Genomic DNA, 18650 nt, shown 5'->3' on the forward strand with positions numbered 1-18650 from the left:
GACCAAATTTGTTTTCCACTTTTCCTTCTAAAGTAAATATTTAAATATAACAATGTTTTCAGTGACATGATCTGTGCTGCAGTTTAAGGATTCCCTAAATAAATCTACAAGGTATCTAATTCAAAACTAATCTCCACTGGCACATCTAAGAACTCTGTTTCAGGACTTTTGATATTTTACATAAGATGAGACTAATAATTGCTCAGGCTTTAGAAGTCCCTTTCTGATCTTTGAATCTTTAATATGAATGTTAATAATCTTGAAGTTGAGAGCATGTTTTTCATGATATTTCAGGAATTGATTAATAGTTAATACAGTGTTCCTGAATAAGCTAAAAATTAACATCAAATAATCTTTTAAAGCCACTAGTTCAGTTCTGACTTCCTTTTTCTAAATTTTAATAGTTACTCAAAATTGCCTTCCATAATATGGTGTAAGAATTCTGTTTGAAGCAATACTTTCTTCTGAAGAGTTAACTGAAATCATTTGAAAAACTGCTGAATATGTTAGATACATGCATTGGGTTCCTTAGTCCAGGATTCTCATACGAGTAGGGTCTTATTCTTCAGGGTCTTATTTATTTTTAAGTGATCCTTACTTTTCCTGTAAGGGTTTTAGATGCTTTGGGAGATCTGACTGTGAATGGATCTCTGTACACCTGCACTTTTGCATAGTTTTCTTTGGAAACCAGCTGGATTGTTTTGCTAAAAGGAGAAGCAAATCTCTCTATAAATATGAGACATGTAAATACAAGTAGGAGATCCATGAGGTGTGTTTACATTTATATAGATACCTCACATAGAGGTGATACACACGTTAAAGCAAGCGTTAAAGACATAAATAACCTCAAATGCAGACACCACTTTGGGGAGAGTAAAATTGGAGGCTGGATTAGGCTCTTCAAAGAAGACTGGTGTTGAATTGGTAACCCAAGCATTTCTTTCTGTCCTAAAACAAAGGTAAGAAGAGAGGTTGGTGGAGTAAACCAGAAAACTATTTTCTCTTGCTTGAAAAATTCTTCATTAAATAAGTGGAAGTTTGAGAAAGGTTTTGTACCAAATGAGCCTGTCTCACCTTATAGCTAGACACTCTGTTTCTGTTCTGCTTGTGGACAAAAAGTTATGATTCTGATTTGTGTTGTTTGTTTGCTTTTTTGTATAGCTCTGTGGAACAGTGGTAACAGATACTGGAAACTTTAAGGGGTAAGCAATAAGCTTTTAAAGTCAATTCTAGACCTACTGCTACTTTCCTATTTTAAGACTATTCTGCTTTCAGTAACATGAATTCTGTAAGATTTGAAAATAATTTTAAAAACCTATTGAACCATATTTGTGTTCATATGAAAATCTGTGCCTTCATTCTGGTTAAATTACATTAGAATTGTGTCTTCATCAAGTTTTCCTGAATTGTTTTTGTGATTATTTCCAGGCTACAGAAATGAGGCTCAAGATTCTTCTATGGGACTGTATCGTTACTCTACCAAGCGTATTGGCATTTACGTGCATCCTCAAAATACTGAGCCACTTGTTTTATGTGACCCGCACTGTAAATCACAAATGTACTATTGAATGTTATGCCATAAACTACTGTACAGGATATTTTGTGACCAGGGCACTGCCTCTCAAATACCACTGTTCAAGGCTTGAATTAAAACGTTTTTTTGTTTTTTACTTTTTTACACTGGGCTTTCTATCTTACATCACAGGATATAAATTAATTAGATTAACTGACTTTGCTTAGTCCTCTGACAGTTGGTCAAGTTCTTGTTTTAAATTGTTGAGATGCGTTAAATACAGTACATACACGTTTACATAAAAATACATTTTCTATACAGAGACTTTTGTATATATGTTTTTCTTAAAACTTATGAGTGTTTAGTTAAGATTTTAATATTGTATAATACATTTCACAAATGAATTTACCAGCATGATCAGTGTTGCTATTTGGTGCTCTTGAATGAACAATTTGGACTAAATTTTAATTGTAACGGGATGCACAGTGTCTCTTTGTGTCTCTGAAAGTTGTTGCATTTTTTCTTCCTTTTTTTTAATTATGATTTAATTTTTAGTGCTTTTTTGCAGCATAGACCTAAAAGGGAGACTTTTGTTTTGAAATCGTGTTTGGGTGGGAGGGTTGGGAGTATGTGTAATGCTTAATACAGCAAAAAAGCTAAGCTTTCTAGAGTTCAGTAGTACCCAAAAAGCGCATGAAAGATGTCAAAATGTTGGTGATTTTTAGAATGCTTTACATTCTCTGACTCCCTTTTCCCCATTCACACCCACTTCTGTAACATCCTTAACAGTATCACTGTTGAACTGTGCCTCTTTGGGGGACAGTGATACTATTTTTGCTAAATAATTTCAAAATATGATTTCCAATATTGAAATTCAGACACGTTCAGCAACTGGAGTTAGAATTTCTATTCTAACATTATTGCCTTGAATTTTGGCATGCAGCTGTGTTGCTGAATTAGTTAACAGCAGAATTAATCAAGAGAGCCACAAATATTTATCTTACTAGTGTAAAACATTACAAAGTGTGAAATAATTGGGCATATTGATCTCAAATAGTGTCTCTTTGCATATCAGTATTCCTAACTGTTTCCAGTGAAGTTCACTAGCTTGAATGAGGGATAATCCTGAAAATCATTCAAATAATTTTAAAGAAATGTTGAAAAGTCATACCAGTCTTTAATCTGGAATAACCTTAAATTTTTCATTTTTAGGTCATAAATGGAAACATTTCCAAATGACAGTATGTAGCATAATGTGTATATGTAATGTTCAGAACTGTAGATTTTTAAAAGTTTCTATTTTTAATTTGAGAAAATGTTGCCAGTTCACTTAAATAAAAAAGAACTTGCTTAACTAACTGATGTTTGATTCTTAATTGTTTTGTCATGCAGACCTGTCTCAGATTTGCAGTTAGTCATACAAAAATGAGTTTTTTTTATCCTGATTAAAAATTTCTCCTATATCTTACTTTTATTGATGACTTTAACTTATGCAAGATAAAAGACCAAGAACTGGAGCAGGAAGGACTGAAAGAACATTGACTTTGTGGGGGAGAGTTTCTGAATTCCACAAAGGGTGTGTTTTATGCAGAGATGTAGGATTCGAGCTAATGAGTTGTGGGGAACACCTACATAGTCTTTAAGTACTCAAGTTGTTACTGCTTATCTTTGTTTGTGTTGCACTGGTAGCAGAATTAATCATTTTCTAGGCCTTCAATTCCCACAGTTCACTGCTGGGAACCCAGCCCAACTTATAAAAGGACAAGTGTTTTCCAGTGACATTACAGACCATGAGCTATTTCATCTGAAGCATAGGCAGACAGGACACAAAAGTTGGATGGGAATGGGACAAACGGTTTGCAGTTAACATATTAACTGCAGTACTTAAGTACACCAGAGCTCTTGAGTCCAAGCTTCAGTATTTCTCCTTATCCTTGTAGGCTGATTTATCATCATGATTGCACCTGAGAACTTTTCAGAACTAGAGATACCAAACTGGTATAAAGTATTTTTTTAAGTAATTTTGAACTCTTTATCAATTATTAGAGAGAACAAGAGACAAACGTCTGTAGTTTCCAGGAATTCTCAGTGCTATTGTGCATAAGAAAGTGTAAATAATACATTTATTTGTTCAATTATCAAGAGGTCTTTGAGCCCTTCCAGTAGGGCTTTGAAATCCTTGAAATGAAGTTTGAGGTAGGCAACAAGATTCTTCTGGTTAGCTGGGTGTCAGGTGAGAAGACTCCCCAGAAAACACAGGACGGTGAATTGTAAATCTTAAGTAGGCTTGTGCCATTACTGTTTGTCCTAGACTTGCCTGGAGAGCCACACCACTGTGTTTTTAAGACAGTCAACCAGAACAAATGGCAAGAAGCTGGAAATGAGAGTTCTACTAAAAGTGTTATTAAAGTAGCCTTAAAGGGGGACAGAAAGCAAAGATTGTGGTTCTCAGGCAGATGGTATTTATTTATTCATGGGAAACTTGGTGCCACATTCACTTGAAGAACAATTTCAGGCTATCCAGAATGGCCATTTGAGGTGGCTCCATCTTCAGACATGCAGCTCACAGACCAGCTGGGATGCCAGAACAGCTGGGGGCTGTATTTGTAAAGTTTTAGCAGAGCATCTTTTGCAACTTTATTTTTTGTTCTACTTTACTATCTGTTAAATAAATGTTTTTGCCTTTATATTTTCTCTGTATTTTTAGTAATACCTGTTGAGGGGCTAGATACACATAATGGTACTCTATTCCAGTAAGTACAGCAGTTCTTAAACCCAGGGTTATTCAAGCATACCTAAATAATATGATTACCCATCTAGGAGCCCTTCAGGTGAGACTGGGTGTAGTACAAATGTCTCTGAAGTTGTGCCTGGCAGGATCTTATGAGCCAGAAAAGTCCTGTGGCATGCAGCAGCACAGGAGGGGGGTTCTTCATGACCAACTGAGCACCAAGGGAATTACCACGACTCTCCTTAGCTCTGCTGCTTTTAGCTACCGCAGAAACCATTAGTAAAGAACTACACAAAAATATTTATATTCCCCTGTCTTTGGTTTGTGACCTACCTATGTCTCATTTATTATAAACAGGGAGATATTTAAAAAAAAATAAAGGGGGCGGGGGGGGAGTAAAAGGTGATAAAGCACAAATATGTGTTAAAGCACAAACTAAGTTTGACATCTCCTAGGGTGTATTCCCTGGTGCTGAGAGCTGTGATAAGCTAGTTCTTGTCTTGCACTGTTGGCTGAAAATAACCCAAGGATTAACAGTAATTATAAAACTTCCAAACATCTGCTTTATGTTTAGGCCTACATTATTTTGCTAAAGCCTCATTCCATATATATTTTTAAATATTGCAAGTATTTAAATATTGCAAGCCTAAAAATCTTTCAGGACTTAAAGATTGTGCAGTTGATTCTTCCCTGTGTCTGCAGTGTATGTCAAGTGCTGACAAAATGAAGTACTAAAGTTGCATCCTTGCTGTGCAAATCCACAGAAAAGCCACTGCACAAATCAGCTCTTATTAGTAGGACATGTTTATAATCATCCAGATGTATATGCATAGATAGTTTTGGCACTTTTATCTTTTTTACTTCGACATGGTTTTACAAGTTCAGGCATGAAGATAGCTATAAAGCAGCTGAAGAATGGAAAATACCTGTTAAAAATCAAATATGACATGTTCATCCTGGACAGGAATGTGCTTCTCGGTTATACAACTATCGTTCTGTATTTAACTGCATTTACAAGATTTGTCTTGTTACCTTCTTGGGAGTTCACAGGTTATTTGACACTCCCTTGGGCTATAAATTATGGGCACATGCCTACTGAAGGGTGATTTATTATTTAAATGAAAAAATTTACATCCTACATCTAGCTGGAAAGAGGCTTCTTTGTGCACCGAGCCTTTAAATTGTGAGCAGCCAGGTGCTTACTACTTCCACTTTCTCGGATCCTTTTGCTCAAGGATCTCGCCATGAAGAGCGTTGCCCTTCTTTTCCTAGTAGTGATCTGTGGCGTGGCAGGATGGGGACAGAAACTGAAGCCAAAGAAGAGAAGCAATGGTGAAGAAATCAATTTTCGGACTAAAACCAAAGACGTCTGCACCATGAGCATGAGTGGGGATGAGGAGATGAAACTAAGAATCGACTGCAAAAGCCAAGGCAAGTCCTACTGGTGTGAATACACCGGCAAGCCGTCGGTCTGCCGTCCTTTCCGAAACAATCCCAAACTCTACTGGAATCAGATTGCCGTGGAACTTAGAAAGCTCCCTCACGCTTGCGAATCCACACAAGTGTTGAAGGCCACCATGTGCCAAAAGGCTCCTGCAGATGCTCTCATGAAGCAAATAGCTGCCGGTATGGAGCCGGAAGACCTAGCAAATCAGGACAAGTCAGTCCAGAAAACTTCAGCCTCTGTGAGGGGAGCAGGGAAAAGCTCTGTTAAGAAAATAGGGAAGCCTGCAATACTACCTCTTATAAAACCAACCCAACACGGTCAAGGGTCTGAAAATGAAACGGAAGCAATGAAACTGGCACGGGAACATTGCTGGGAATCCCTGCATGGTTTCTGCTCCTACGTTATTGGCATCTTTAGAGGTTAAGGATTTGCTTCAGGTAAAACTCTGTCTTGAAGCACAGCAGAGCATACCGAAATGTAAACCTGTTGTAGTTCTGTTTATCTTTGTTTTAATCCTGGGGATCTCTCAAGGGGATGGACAGGGAGGCTTTAGGGTCACTAAAATCTGAAGTTGGAAAGTCAGTGGTATTATGGCTTCTGAGTGGCTGGAGAGCCTAAACTCCCATTGATATCCGATAGTTCAGGGCTCCCTGGCAGCCTCATGTGAGATGTTCATTATGTACTGAGATGGTGGTTATATCTGCTGATACCAAATAGTGAGCATCGCTTGTATTTTTCCTGTTAGAATGTATGTCTGAATCCTATGGTATTTCATTTTAACTGTTTGATTAGGGCTTGTTTCTCCCTTCTGTCCTTCCTTCCCTCTTGGGCTTTTTTTTTTTTTTTTTTTGGATGTAAGCCAGCAAAATGTGATAAATAACAAATACATCAGACCCGTATAAAAAGTGCAATTTATAGAATTATATTTAGAATCTGACAGGATAAACTGTTCATCAGAACTGCTAGTTAGTATTTAACCATTTATGTTTTAAAAGTATTTCATAAACAACTTGTAGATTTGAATGGAAACCAAACTGTCTTGGTTTCCACGTCAGTTTCTGTAGCCGTGCTAGGTGATCCCATGCAGGCTTGTCTGGTAAGTCTCAGGTTTTTAGCCGGGATATGAAGTGGCAAAGCCCTTATAGAAGTAATTGGTTTTATACCCACTTACATTTAACCTCAGGGAGACTGCCAGGAGCTGGCAACTAACCCTGAAGAACTGTTGACAGAAATGGGAATATATGCAGCGTGAGCCAGTCTAAGTGCTTAGTCTGCTAATGATCTTGGTTGTACTTAATGCAGCAAAGTGACTAATTTTTTTTCTTTTTGTTTTGCAGAGCAAAAAATTTTCTGCTGAAGAAGGGTCCCTGCTGTAGTTTAATAACTTAGACTTAAGAATTTGATGTAAAAATGAGTAATCCCTATAAATGTTGTAGCTGTTTTCTCCTTGCACCCCGAAAATGGAGCTTTTTAACATCCCTGAAAGCTGCATGAAACTGGAGTGACCTGTACTTGAAATACTACGATAAGCTAACTCTTGCATGTACTGCATTTTTGTAACCAAGGGTCTCCTTGTGATGGTCTTGAACAGGTTTTTGTGTGTGCTCAGTTGCTTTGCTTTGTCAGATGAGAAAGCTGTACATGATGCTACAGTTAAGGCAAACAATAAAAATAAGAATTTTGAAAATGTGTTTGCTGTGCTTTCTTACAATTTTGAATAAATGGCGCTACTTGTGTAAAGTCATGATGATACCTGTTTCTTAAGAGATTGGTTGTAGAATGCGTAAGAGAAATTACAGATCTGAGTCATTTTTCCACTATTGACATATTTTCATGAATATTAATATTTTCAATGTTGTTACATTAATATTACAATGATAGGTTTCAGCCAGCAGGAAAAATAAAATGAAGAAATAGAAGAGTATTGTAAAAGTACACTTCTAAACATAGCAGGTTAGAGGTGTTCATCTCATGTGGCTGTAGAATTCAGTATAGTCAGGATCTGTTGGTAGTCACATTAACACTTAGGTTCAGTAAATATTCTGAAAGGTAACTCATGTCTATGCACTTATGAAATTATACCTCACTCACACAAATCTCATCAAAACAATAAAGTGAGACCTAATAGCCTATTGTTGAATTTACAAAGCATTACACTCCAACTATTTTTTTAACTTCTGTTCCTAAGTGAGCTTCTCAACAAGGATACAACCAGAAAAGCTTGGTACTACAAAGTACTCTTTATTGCTGTTCAACAATTAACGCAATGCAAAGTTATGCTTAGGTACTTATCCAGCTTCACTCACAGATTTGCAATTCTTGCTTGATAATTCATAATTCCAGAGCTTGCCTACCTAATCACTGAACTTTTTGCCTTGTACCAAGTAAATAAATAAATTTCTGTCCCCAAGCCTCTTAAAATATTATATGGAAAGGAAAAGCAAGTAATGATTTTTTGCTACTCAGTAAAATAGTGCAGGACCAGTGCAGGAGGTTGTAAATGCAAGGCAGAAATACAGCTTGAATTCTGGTAAAATGCAAGCTCAAGCAAGTGTATATTTCTGTCGCCCATAAATCTAATGTGGTTAATCTTCATTTTGTATTTTCAGTTATCCTTCATAGGCTCTTGTATTGTGAGGAAAAAATGTAGTAGTACCTCTATTCATTATTTCTGTCATAGAAATTAATTGTTTAATTTGCAAACTGTTACAGTGCTTCAAAGTGATTGATACTTGGGAACTATTTGGAAATCTTAAGTGGAGAGTGGGGGTTTTCTTAAGGTGTTGCTTTTAAGTATTTTAAAATTTATTTTATGATGCAAAGTCCACCCAGCAGACTGAAGGTTTTGCAATAGTTTCCATTACAACAATAATGACCTCAAAGATGAGATGATGCCTTTCAGTGAGAGACATCTAAGGGAACCAGTGACCCCACCATCTTGACAGCAGGAGGGAAGATGAGGTTTCATCAGTTCATTGAAAGAAAACTTGCCCCATGAGCCCTCTTCTATCTATATGCATTGAACACAGTAGGCAACAGAGCAGAGTTATCTGACACTTTATATAACTCATGATGATACAGTCTAAAAAACATGGCCATCATTGATTCTGTTTAGTAGAGGACGAATGTCACGTATACGTGCTAATGCACGATTTTCCTTGGGAACTCAGATGCTTTCTGTAAATTATCCAGGATCCAAAATGTATAGTTAAGCGTGAAGATTTTGCTACCAAGGTGATGTATGGTTTGGATTACATTTAATTGGGCAATGCTATGCACCCTCAGCAAGCCAGTTAACTATAATTATAGTACTTTCAATAGATACAAAAATGGATGTTAACTGAAATACCCCTCCTTAGTCTAACAGCTGTGATTGTATTGGCTACATTGCCACTTAACTGTGTTTAACACTAGAAATGTACAGCCATGACATTTCAGTTTACCATTTTGGTATGAAAGTGCTATTCATTAATGAAAGAATGAACTGAGAAGTGTTTGTGGTGAGTTCAGGGCAATTTTCAAGTACCCTGTGAATGAATGAAACCTGCTGTTTCATTCATTTTAGGGTTAACCTGTTACTCCCCGTATACGTAAGTACCAAAGGAAATCCGCTCAACTGGAGGTGCAATTCATCGTTATTTTCCTGACAGTGGATGGCACACTAAAATGTTTGTCTGGATTCCTGCAGACAGGAAGACCCCTGATATCAAGGCCTGCAGCTGCTAGTGCAATGTGAGGCCGTGTGGTGCACCTGCCTCAGGATCCTCTCATTTAGGCTTCTACAGAAGCTTCATGAATACTCGCTGCTTGAACAAGGTAAGCCTCCAGAAAAGCAAAGCAAGATGCATTTGGAAAATTTTTGTGTAAAAGGATGTGTATTTAGCACATACAATTAAGATTGAAGAGAGACGTTGATAAACTGGAGTGAGTCTAATGGAGAGCCACCAAGATGGTTGGGGCTGAAGCACGCTCCTGTGAGGAGAGGCTGAGGGAATGGGGCTTGTTTAGCCAGGGGAAGAGAAGGCTTTTAAGGTGACCCAATAGCTGCCCTCCAATACCTGTGAGGAGGCTGTAAAAAATATGGAACTAGGCTCTTTGACTTGTGTGATAGGAGACGAAGAGATAGTCATAAATTGATACAGGTGAGGTTCTGACTTGGCATGAGGAAAAACATTCATTGTGAGAAAGGGAGCAGGTTTCCCAGAGAGGCTCTGCAACCTCTCTCCTTGGAGTTTTTCAAGACCAACTGGACAAAGTCTAAGCAACATAGTCTGAATTCACCATGACCCTGCTTTGAGCAGGAGGCTGGACTTCAAACCTCCCAAGGTGGCTTCTGGTCTGAGTGATTCTGTAATTTGCAGTGAAAACACAGAATCATGCTTAAAAGTTCTGTCTGTTTAATACTGTGTACATCTGTTACCATCTGTATCTCCTTAAAATGCAAAAAATGCTCCTGGGCCAACCATTCTACCTATGCTAAATTGAATGACAGAATTTTCTTAAGTATGTGCTGATGGCAGATCCCTTTGCTAAACTGTATGTGTTGTCTTGAGAAATTTCATGTGTGGTGCTTCTGTCTTGTGGTACATGTTTTTATTTAGCTTGATTTTGACCCCAGAGAAAATCAACAAGGGATTCATGTATTAAGGAATACCAAACATCTGATCTGTTTTGCCTTAAAATCAAGTATCTGAAACTAAGGAAATGATCATTTGCAGTGTGTGGGTCATTTGTGCTGAAGTAGACCAAACCACACCTCAATAATGTTGTTCCTCAGTCTGCCTTTAGATTATCTTAACTATGCAGTAGTGCACTCTGGTGTTTTCTGAGAGAATTGTTATGTTTGCTTTGGTCATTCTTGTGTGGTTTGTAGTCATATGTTTTGCATTCTTGATTTTTCAGTAAGTGTCTTGGTTGATATGGCATGGATTTTAGGGAACAAGATCTTCCAGAAAAATAAGAAGATAAAGAAAATACTAAAAATTTCCCAGAAATGGCAACAGGCATTTCTGCTTCTGTAGGAACTTAATGGCTACTGATCTCTTTGTTGTTGTTGTTGTTTCTCCTGCTGTGTTACTTCTAGTCTCTCCTTTTTTGCTCTGAAGATGAGTCAGCTGCAGCATGAGAGATTTCATTTGGCTGCCTCTGCCTTTACAGACAAGAAGATTGCTCTCATCAGACTTCACAGATCATTTTACAATGACAAAAAGTATGTGATATGCGTATAAAAACAAGAATAAGAAAATAAATCAGAAGAGATGCAGTCAGTTTGATGACAAGACATTATCTCATGAGCATATATCCGACATCCTGAGGATTTATTTATTTAGTTTTCACAACCTGTGTACAAAGTTGACTCCATAAATATTTGGCAGGAGGCCAGAGACTGAATTTTCAGGATAGCTCCATTGCAGTACTTCCAAGAGCAAGAAAAAAATTAAGCCAATGCCTGAGCTACAGCGGAAGTTCAGGTTCCCCTCCCTACTTCCCTCTCCTCAACCATGTTATAAAAGTGTTTGCACAGCCAGCTACTTGCCGTGGGTGTCTGTGCTGCCGTACGCTTCCAGTGCCTCCAGGCTTACAATGATTGTAGTCAGGAGAGAAAACAGAGGCGTCCTGTTAGGTCTGCTGGCTGCCGAGCTGAAGGAACTGCATTACTCCGTCACTGCTGCTGCCACCCGTAAAAATTAATGTGCAAATTGTGAAATTCGTTGCCCCCTTTATTTGTCTTACTGGCCTACGTGGTGTGAGGAGGCCCTCTCCACAAACGTGGTGGTAATAAAATTAGGAATTCACCTAGGACCTGAAGTGGGCTGGAAACTTCCCGCTGAAGGAAATGGTTAGCAAAATCCAGGCTCAGTCTTGCAGTCTGCTCTGTCAAAAAACAGCCCAGCAGTCGGGCAGGAGAGCAGCCGACCGCCCTCTTCTCTTGCCCTGCTCTTAGAGCAGATACAGACCACACGGGTACCATCACTGAGGTACTGAGCTGATCCCCTTTCTTGTGGACCCCAGAAATTTAATGTGGGAATCCCAATATTAGTGTTTGCAGGCTGGGAAGGTTATCCGAAGCCCACACAATTGTGCAGGAGGCTTGGTCAGTGTTGGAAGATCACAGGAGGGAAGTGCAAAGTAGGGTTTCCATATCTATGTGCAGGAACCATTACCTGAGAAGACCATAATGGCTCTCAGACACAAGTGAAGCTGAAGCTCAGGTGTTGAACAGCACCCATTCTTGTGTGGGCAAAAAGTGGCGTGGCCTCCATGAGGGTCATCTCCTGAGTGAACCCTCCATTGCCCAGGTGTGAGGCCTCTGTGGTGCTGCGGGGCCATCTTGCCAATTTGTGGGGTTGGGGATAGGTTGGGGCTCTGGGGTCCCAAGCACTGGTGAGAACAATGGTTTGTCTGCAGATGAAGCCATTTCGGCTGTTCTGCAGGGTGTGTCTGGGAGCAGACGTGCTTGGGGGAGGTCTGGCTGGCAGCACCCTGCCAGGGGCTGGCGGCCAGGGCAGGAGACGCGCTGATGAACTTGGGCTTGGGTGGTTTACCCTGAGGATATGTGCCAGAGCAGGCTGTGGAGACGTGATGTGTCAGGACAAGGTCTCCATCTTTCCCTGAGGCCTGCCTCAAGCTCCCCTGTGCCCCATGACCCATCCTGCGCTGCTTTCCCTCTTCAGAAAGATGTTCCAAGACCAGCCATTGAAAGCTCTCTGTAGAAATCCAGACCACACCTGCTGGGCTGGTAAGCTACACCAGGGCGGCAGGAGATGTTTTTTACGATAAGATAAGAAAAGGTAAGAGCCATTCATGAGCACTGAAAATGAACACCATCTGTAGCCATCTGCTTTCCCCTGCCTTCTTGGGCCTGAAATCTTTTAAATAGTCGGAATCAATTCAATAGCTTCAAGTTTTGCTTTATACTAATCACATGATCTTTTTTTCAGAGTGAGCCAGCAACAGAAAGAAATCAAAAACACTGTTTTCCTTCAGCGTAGATGACTTTTTATAGAGCACTAATTTCACCTCAGCAGCAGCAGCGTCCTTTGGCAGGACACACTTCATCTGAATTACAATAAACCAATCACAGTGATTTGATGCAGTGGGCAAACTCATTTTTCTTCCTCACTATTAATGATTATTTTTTTGTAGAGGATTGCAATGTCAATGTTTCTGACTCAGGGAAAACCCAGGATCCAAAATGGAAGATCGCCTTATATCCTTATCATCAGACACATTATCCTTCTGCCTATGTAATGGCCCTTCTTAAACATCTACATAGTTGGTTGAACTCAGATAGCAAAGAGCAGAGTCCAACTACTTTGCAGTTTCCACAGGATTTCAATAAGCAGAGAAAATATACTGTGAAGGACTAGAAACCTGTGTAGAAAAATGACTGCTTTGAGTATCTGTGAGAAGAAAGGCACATTGTAAACATCTCAGAGAAAGAAATCCACCTGAAAAGGAAATCCTCAGGTAATTAATTTTCTGTCATCATCGTTTCTATGTTTTCCCCTGTATTGTCTAAAATTATTCAAAACCAAAATAATTGTGGCTACTTAAAGAGACATATAACAATATAATTACTAGGGTGCTTTCTACAATAGCTTTATATAAGCACATCACTTGTTGGCCTGTAGACCTGGGAAGGTAAACAACACAACAGGATACTGAATTCAACAAGAAGTTAGTTTCTCAGTTTTATAATACTGGATGCGAGGGGAAACCTAGTTACTAAGGATGAGGAAAAGGCTGAGGTGCTTAATGCCGCCTTTGCCTCAGTCTTTAGCGGCAATACCGGTTGTTCTCTGGATACCCAGTGCCTTGAGCTGGTGGAAGGGGATGGGGAGCAGGATGTGGCCTTCACTATCCATGAGGAAATGGTTGGCGACCTGCTACGGAGCTTGGATGTGCGCAAGTCGATGGGGCCGGATGGGATGCACCCGAAGGTACTGAAAGAACTGGCGGAGGAGCTGGCCGAGCCGCTTTCCATCATTTATCGGCAGTCCTGGCTATCAGGGGAGGTCCCAGTTGACTGGCGGCTAGCCAATGTGACGCCCATCTATAAGAAGGGCCGCAGGGCAGACCTGGGGAACTATAGGCCTGTCAGTTTGACCTCAGTGCCAGGAAAGCTCATGGAGCAGATTATCTTGAGGGTCATCACGCGGCACTTGCAGGGCAAGCAGGCGATCAGGCCCAGTCAGCATGGGTTTATGAAAGGCAGGTCCTGCTTGACGAACCTGATCTCCTTCTATGACCAAGTGACGCGCTTGGTGGATGAGGGAAAGGCTGTGGATGTGGTTTACCTTGACCTCAGTAAGGCTTTTGACACAGTTCCCCACAACATTCTCCTCAAGAAACTGGCTGCTCGGGGCTTGGACTGGCGTACGCTTCGCTGGGTTAGAAACTGGCTGGATAGCTGGGCCCAGAGAGTTGTGGTGAATGGAGTCAAATCTGGTTGGAGGCCGGTCACTAGTGGTGTCCCCCAGGGCTCGGTACTGGGGCCGGTCCTCTTTAATATCTTTATCGATGATCTGGATGAGGGCGTCCAGTGCACCCTCAGTAAGTTTGCAGATGACACCAAGCTAAGTGCGTGTGTCGATCTGCTCGAGGGCAGGAAGGCTCTGCAGGAGGATCTGGATAGGCTGGAGCGATGGGCTGAGGTCAACTGTATGAAGTTCAACAAGGCCAAGTGCCGGGTCCTGCACCTGGGGCGCAACAACCCCAAGCAGAGCTACAGGCTGGGAGATGAGTGGCTGGAAAGCTGCCTGGCCGAGAGGGACCTGGGAGTATTGGTTGATAGTCGGCTGAATATGAGCCAGCAATGTGCCCAGGTGGCCAAGAAGGCCAACGGCATCCTGGCCTGTATAAGAAGCAGTGTGGCCAGCAGGTCTAGGGAAGTGATTGTGCCCCTGTACTCGGCTCTGGTGAGGCCGCACCTCGAGTACTGTGTTCAGTTTTGGGCCCCTCGCTACAGGAAGGACATGGACGTGCTCGAGCGAGTCCAGAGAAGGGTGACCAAGCTGGTGAGGGGTCTGGAGAACAAGTCTTACGAGGAGCGGCTGAGGGAGCTGGGCTTGTTCAGCCTGGAGAAGAGGAGGCTCAGGGGCGACCTCATCGCTCTCTACAGTTACCTTAAAGGAGGCTGTAGAGAGGTGGGGGTTGGTCTGTTCTCCTACGTGCCTGGTGACAGGACGAGGGGGAATGGGCGAAAGTTGCGACAGGGGAGTTTTAGGTTGGATGTTAGGAAGTACTTCTTTACCGAAAGGGTTATTAAGCATTGGAACGGGCTGCCCAGGGAGGTGGTGGAGTCACCATCCCTGGAGGTCTTTAAAAGACGTTTAGATGTAGAGCTTAGCGATATGGTTTAGTGGAGTACTTAGTGTTAGGTCGGAGGTTGGACTCGATGATCTTGAGGTCTCTTCCAACCTAGAAATCTGTGATACTGTGATACTGTGATAAATTGTTTGAAATTGTAATGCATTTTATTTCTGCATTGCCTTCTATTCATACATTTCAGATATTAAAAAACGAAAGAAAGAAAGAAAGAAAGAAAGAAAGAAAGAAAGAAAGAAAGAAAGAAAGAAAGAAAGAAAGAAAGAAAGAAAGAAAGAAAGAAAGAAAAGAAAGAAAGAAAGAAAGAAAGAAAGAAAGAAGAAGAAGAAGAAGGAAGAAGAAGAAGAAGGAAGGAAGGAAGGAAGGAAGGAAGGAAGGAATGAGGAAGGAAGGAAGGAAGGAAGGAAAGGAAGGAAGTAAAGAAGAAAGAAAAGAAAGAAAGAAAGAGAAAGAGAAAGAAAAGAAAGAAAGAAAGAGAAAGAAAGAAGAGAAAGATAAAAGAAAGAAAGAAAGAAAGAAGAAAGAAAGAAGAAAAGAAAGAAAGAAAGAGAAAGAAAGAAAAAGAAATACAAAATTAACTTCCTTACATCTCTCTGACATAGACAAGTATTGTTATCCACCTTTACAAGGTTAGGAAACAGACATGTAAGGGGGCCTCTGAGAGCAGACATTTAGACAGAAGCTAGTATATTAAATAGTACTGGGTGAGTATTTAAGAAGAAATGAAAATTTAACGCATTTTTGTAATTCTGCTAGCTGAGTGTACACAGGAAAAAAAAAACGTCAATCCTTCACAGGCCCCAGAACTTGAACATGCTCTCAAGCAGAGCCACCCATTACCTATACATGCATGCCTGTGTCAGTATTCAACAAATAAATTACTACACATGCATATTTTTGCCGGATAAAGTTGGCCATAGATAGAGTGAGCTCTTAACTTCTAATGTGGCTAGGATAGATGCTGTCTGGTGGCAGAGAGGGCCCTGGGTGATGCCAACGTGAAGCATCAGGTCTGTTCGTGCCCAGAGTCCTGAGAGTTCAGGAGGGAACTGAAAGCTCCCTCAGCTCCAACAACTGCAAAAGCAACATAGGCAGTCTGCTAATTTTGCCTTTGAGTTAGCTCTTAAAGCAACCAGGATCACAGTAGTGCCTAAAGACTCTTGTCATTGCTCAGTGTCAGTTTTACTACCACTTTCAGCCTGAATCAAGTTTTTGCCAGTGGAACCTTTGGAAGAACCAGAAACAATCTAATTCTGATCTGTAATTAAGACAGCGAACAGATTTCCTCATTTCAACATACTGGACTTTAACCTGGACCTTCTGAGGAATTAAGTGTCAGGCATCGGCAAACTGGGCAGACTGTCAAACTGAGATAAAAGGGCAAGTCTTCTGTCAGGTATCCCTCTGCAGTTCTCCCCTGGAAAAGTTATTTCTGATTGTCTCTTTATTACACTTCCACTACTTTCAAAGATACCTTGCTGCTGTTCTGTGGGAACACTCTGGAAATTAATAAGCTTTCACAGTTTTACTGTGTTGTTTTTTTTTGTGTGCGTGTGTGTTTTTTTGTTTTTTGCTTTTTTTTTTAATCAATAGGCTAAGTGTATTAGATACTATAATCAAATACTGCACCGCAGGCTCCTTCTCTTTCTCAGGTCTTGCTGCTTATAATTTTATCTGCATGCATATCTGTTTGTCTGCATCTCATTAATTCTTCCAACTGTAAAACAGTCATGCTGCTAAGTACAGATTAATATATACAGTGTGCCCAGTGAATTCAGACTTGCTGATGTGTGCCAGCACCGTTTAATGTAAATCTCCCATCTGAATGCCGCAGTGTTTCTCTGGTGTAGTTATGTTTATATTTAATTAAAACCATTACTCCTTTAGCCTAATGCTGGAGTGAAAGAAGCCTGTCTGATGCACCCTATCTCGCTGCCTACCATACTGATGGAGCACCCATAGAGCTGTTTTGTTCAAGAGACCATAGTTAGGCAGAATGTTTCAGTGAGCATCTTACCCTGCTTAGGAGCAGCTTTTGGGTTTTTAATGGTGCTGAAATGTGGAAGGACTAGGGTTTCTTTGCTGAGCTCAGCTGTACCTCAGAAGGCTGTAAAATTCTGTTCTCAGAAGGAATTAGCTAGCTCCGTTTGTTTTAAAATCTGTGGTCCAAACACGACCAGAGTTAACAGCAAGAATCCCAACACCTACCTATTCTGAGGACTGGCCTAAGGAAAACATTTCAAAAGCATCAGGAAAGACAGTTTTACCATGTCTGAGATGCACTCTTGTCCTAATCAATAGTGGAAATGAGTTCAGACCATCAGACATATTAATAAGGTGGCTTTCAGGCCAAATCCAGCAGTATCTGAAGTCTCTCTTCTTTCCATACTTTATTTTCTACTGAGCCTCAAACATTCAATCAAAAGTATTAAAAGATAACCTTTTCTGAGTTAGAGGCATGTGTCAGATGTTCTTGTGAGGAATGTGAGATATGTGGACTACCTTTGAGAACACTGCTGATTTCCAGTTCAGCTGTGAGAATGGGCAGGGGACAAACAGTCTCTCTTCATGTTGCACTTGTTCCTCCTGAAAAGATGAGAGGGTGGTGTCATAAGTAATTGTTTTTAAATATTGCATGAAATAATATCGGACTCAGTATATGAAAGCTGTGGATAGGCAGTGTGGGAAGCAGTTGTATGAAGACTGTTCTTTATTAGGTACAGCCTTCAGCCCTCTTCCCACCCCGGTTAGTTAACCAGGATATAGATCCTCTTCACCAACACAGAGGAGAAAATCACCAAATTCTCTGATGTGATGTAGATGTAGATGTGACTTTCCCACGCAGCCACACAAGAACAAATATAATTAAGCATGAGTAAAAAGTTAATTCGAGTGTTTCATATGACAAAGGGGAAAAAGAGTAATTTTAATGATAATTGGAATTGTAACACTATAATTGTAACACCACGGCATTAGCGGTGGCATTCTGATGTCTTGTCATCTGTTTTCAGAAAATGGTTTGACTTCAGTCTGTCTAAAAAGTGTTAAATTCCTCTTTAAAATGTCCTAAATATTTAGAATACTGCTAATCCTCTGCAAACCCAATAAATAATAATAATAATAAACTATTAATAATACCTAATGTTTAGGATTATTTATTTCTTGCTTGTTAATGATCTCCACGTGGAGGAGCTGTAGAGTTAAAAATGATCCAAGAAAAACACAAGCTTTTCAAGAACAGCATCATTAGAGATGTCGTATCTTCTATTAGTTAACTGAGCAAGCCCTAAATCTATCATATATGCTGAGGGATGTGTCCCTTTAGCTTTTACTAACCATACAGGTTGCACTAGACCTTGGAAAAATGGGTAAAGAAACCTTTTTATTTGTTGTTAGCCTCTATTCGCTATATATCCAAACATCCTGATCTCAGTATGAAGAAAGAGAAAGACTGCAAAGAAGACTCGTCCATTCCCTTTTTCCCTTCTATATGCTTTCGGAGAGACTTATGTCAGATGTGTGGGCTGGGAGCTTTCAGCATTTTCACAGGCGCTGTGAAACACAAACCTTTACAGGCATTTTGACTTGTTGAGCTTCCAGCAGGACTTTCCAGAGCCCTTTCCAGATGT

General features: G+C 40.3%; 2 protein-coding genes across 9 annotated transcripts in view; both read left to right on the top strand.

The window, feature by feature from the left end:
- Positions 1-2871, top strand: part of PROM1 (prominin 1) — a 63199-nt gene extending 60328 nt beyond the window's left edge. For all 8 annotated transcript variants that reach the window (XM_080588787.1, XM_080588786.1, XM_080588783.1 and 5 more), the window contains 2 exons: positions 1162-1202; positions 1429-2871. In XM_080588787.1, coding sequence (XP_080444913.1) covers positions 1162-1180 — 19 coding nt within the window. In that variant the 3' untranslated portion in view covers positions 1181-1202; positions 1429-2871. The remainder of the gene's footprint in view (positions 1-1161; positions 1203-1428) is intronic.
- Positions 2872-4554: 1683 nt separating this feature from the next.
- On the top strand, positions 4555-8097 carry FGFBP2 (fibroblast growth factor binding protein 2). Its single transcript, XM_080588790.1, has 2 exons — positions 4555-6128; positions 7029-8097. Exon 1 carries the CDS (start codon positions 5489-5491, stop codon positions 6113-6115), a length of 627 nt encoding a protein of 208 aa, XP_080444916.1. The 5' UTR covers positions 4555-5488; the 3' UTR covers positions 6116-6128; positions 7029-8097.
- Positions 8098-18650: the final 10553 nt, after the last annotated feature.

This window comes from Anser brachyrhynchus (assembly GCF_964034855.1).
Source record: "Anser brachyrhynchus genome assembly, chromosome: 4".
In the NCBI taxonomy this organism is placed as follows: Eukaryota; Metazoa; Chordata; class Aves; order Anseriformes; family Anatidae; genus Anser; species Anser brachyrhynchus.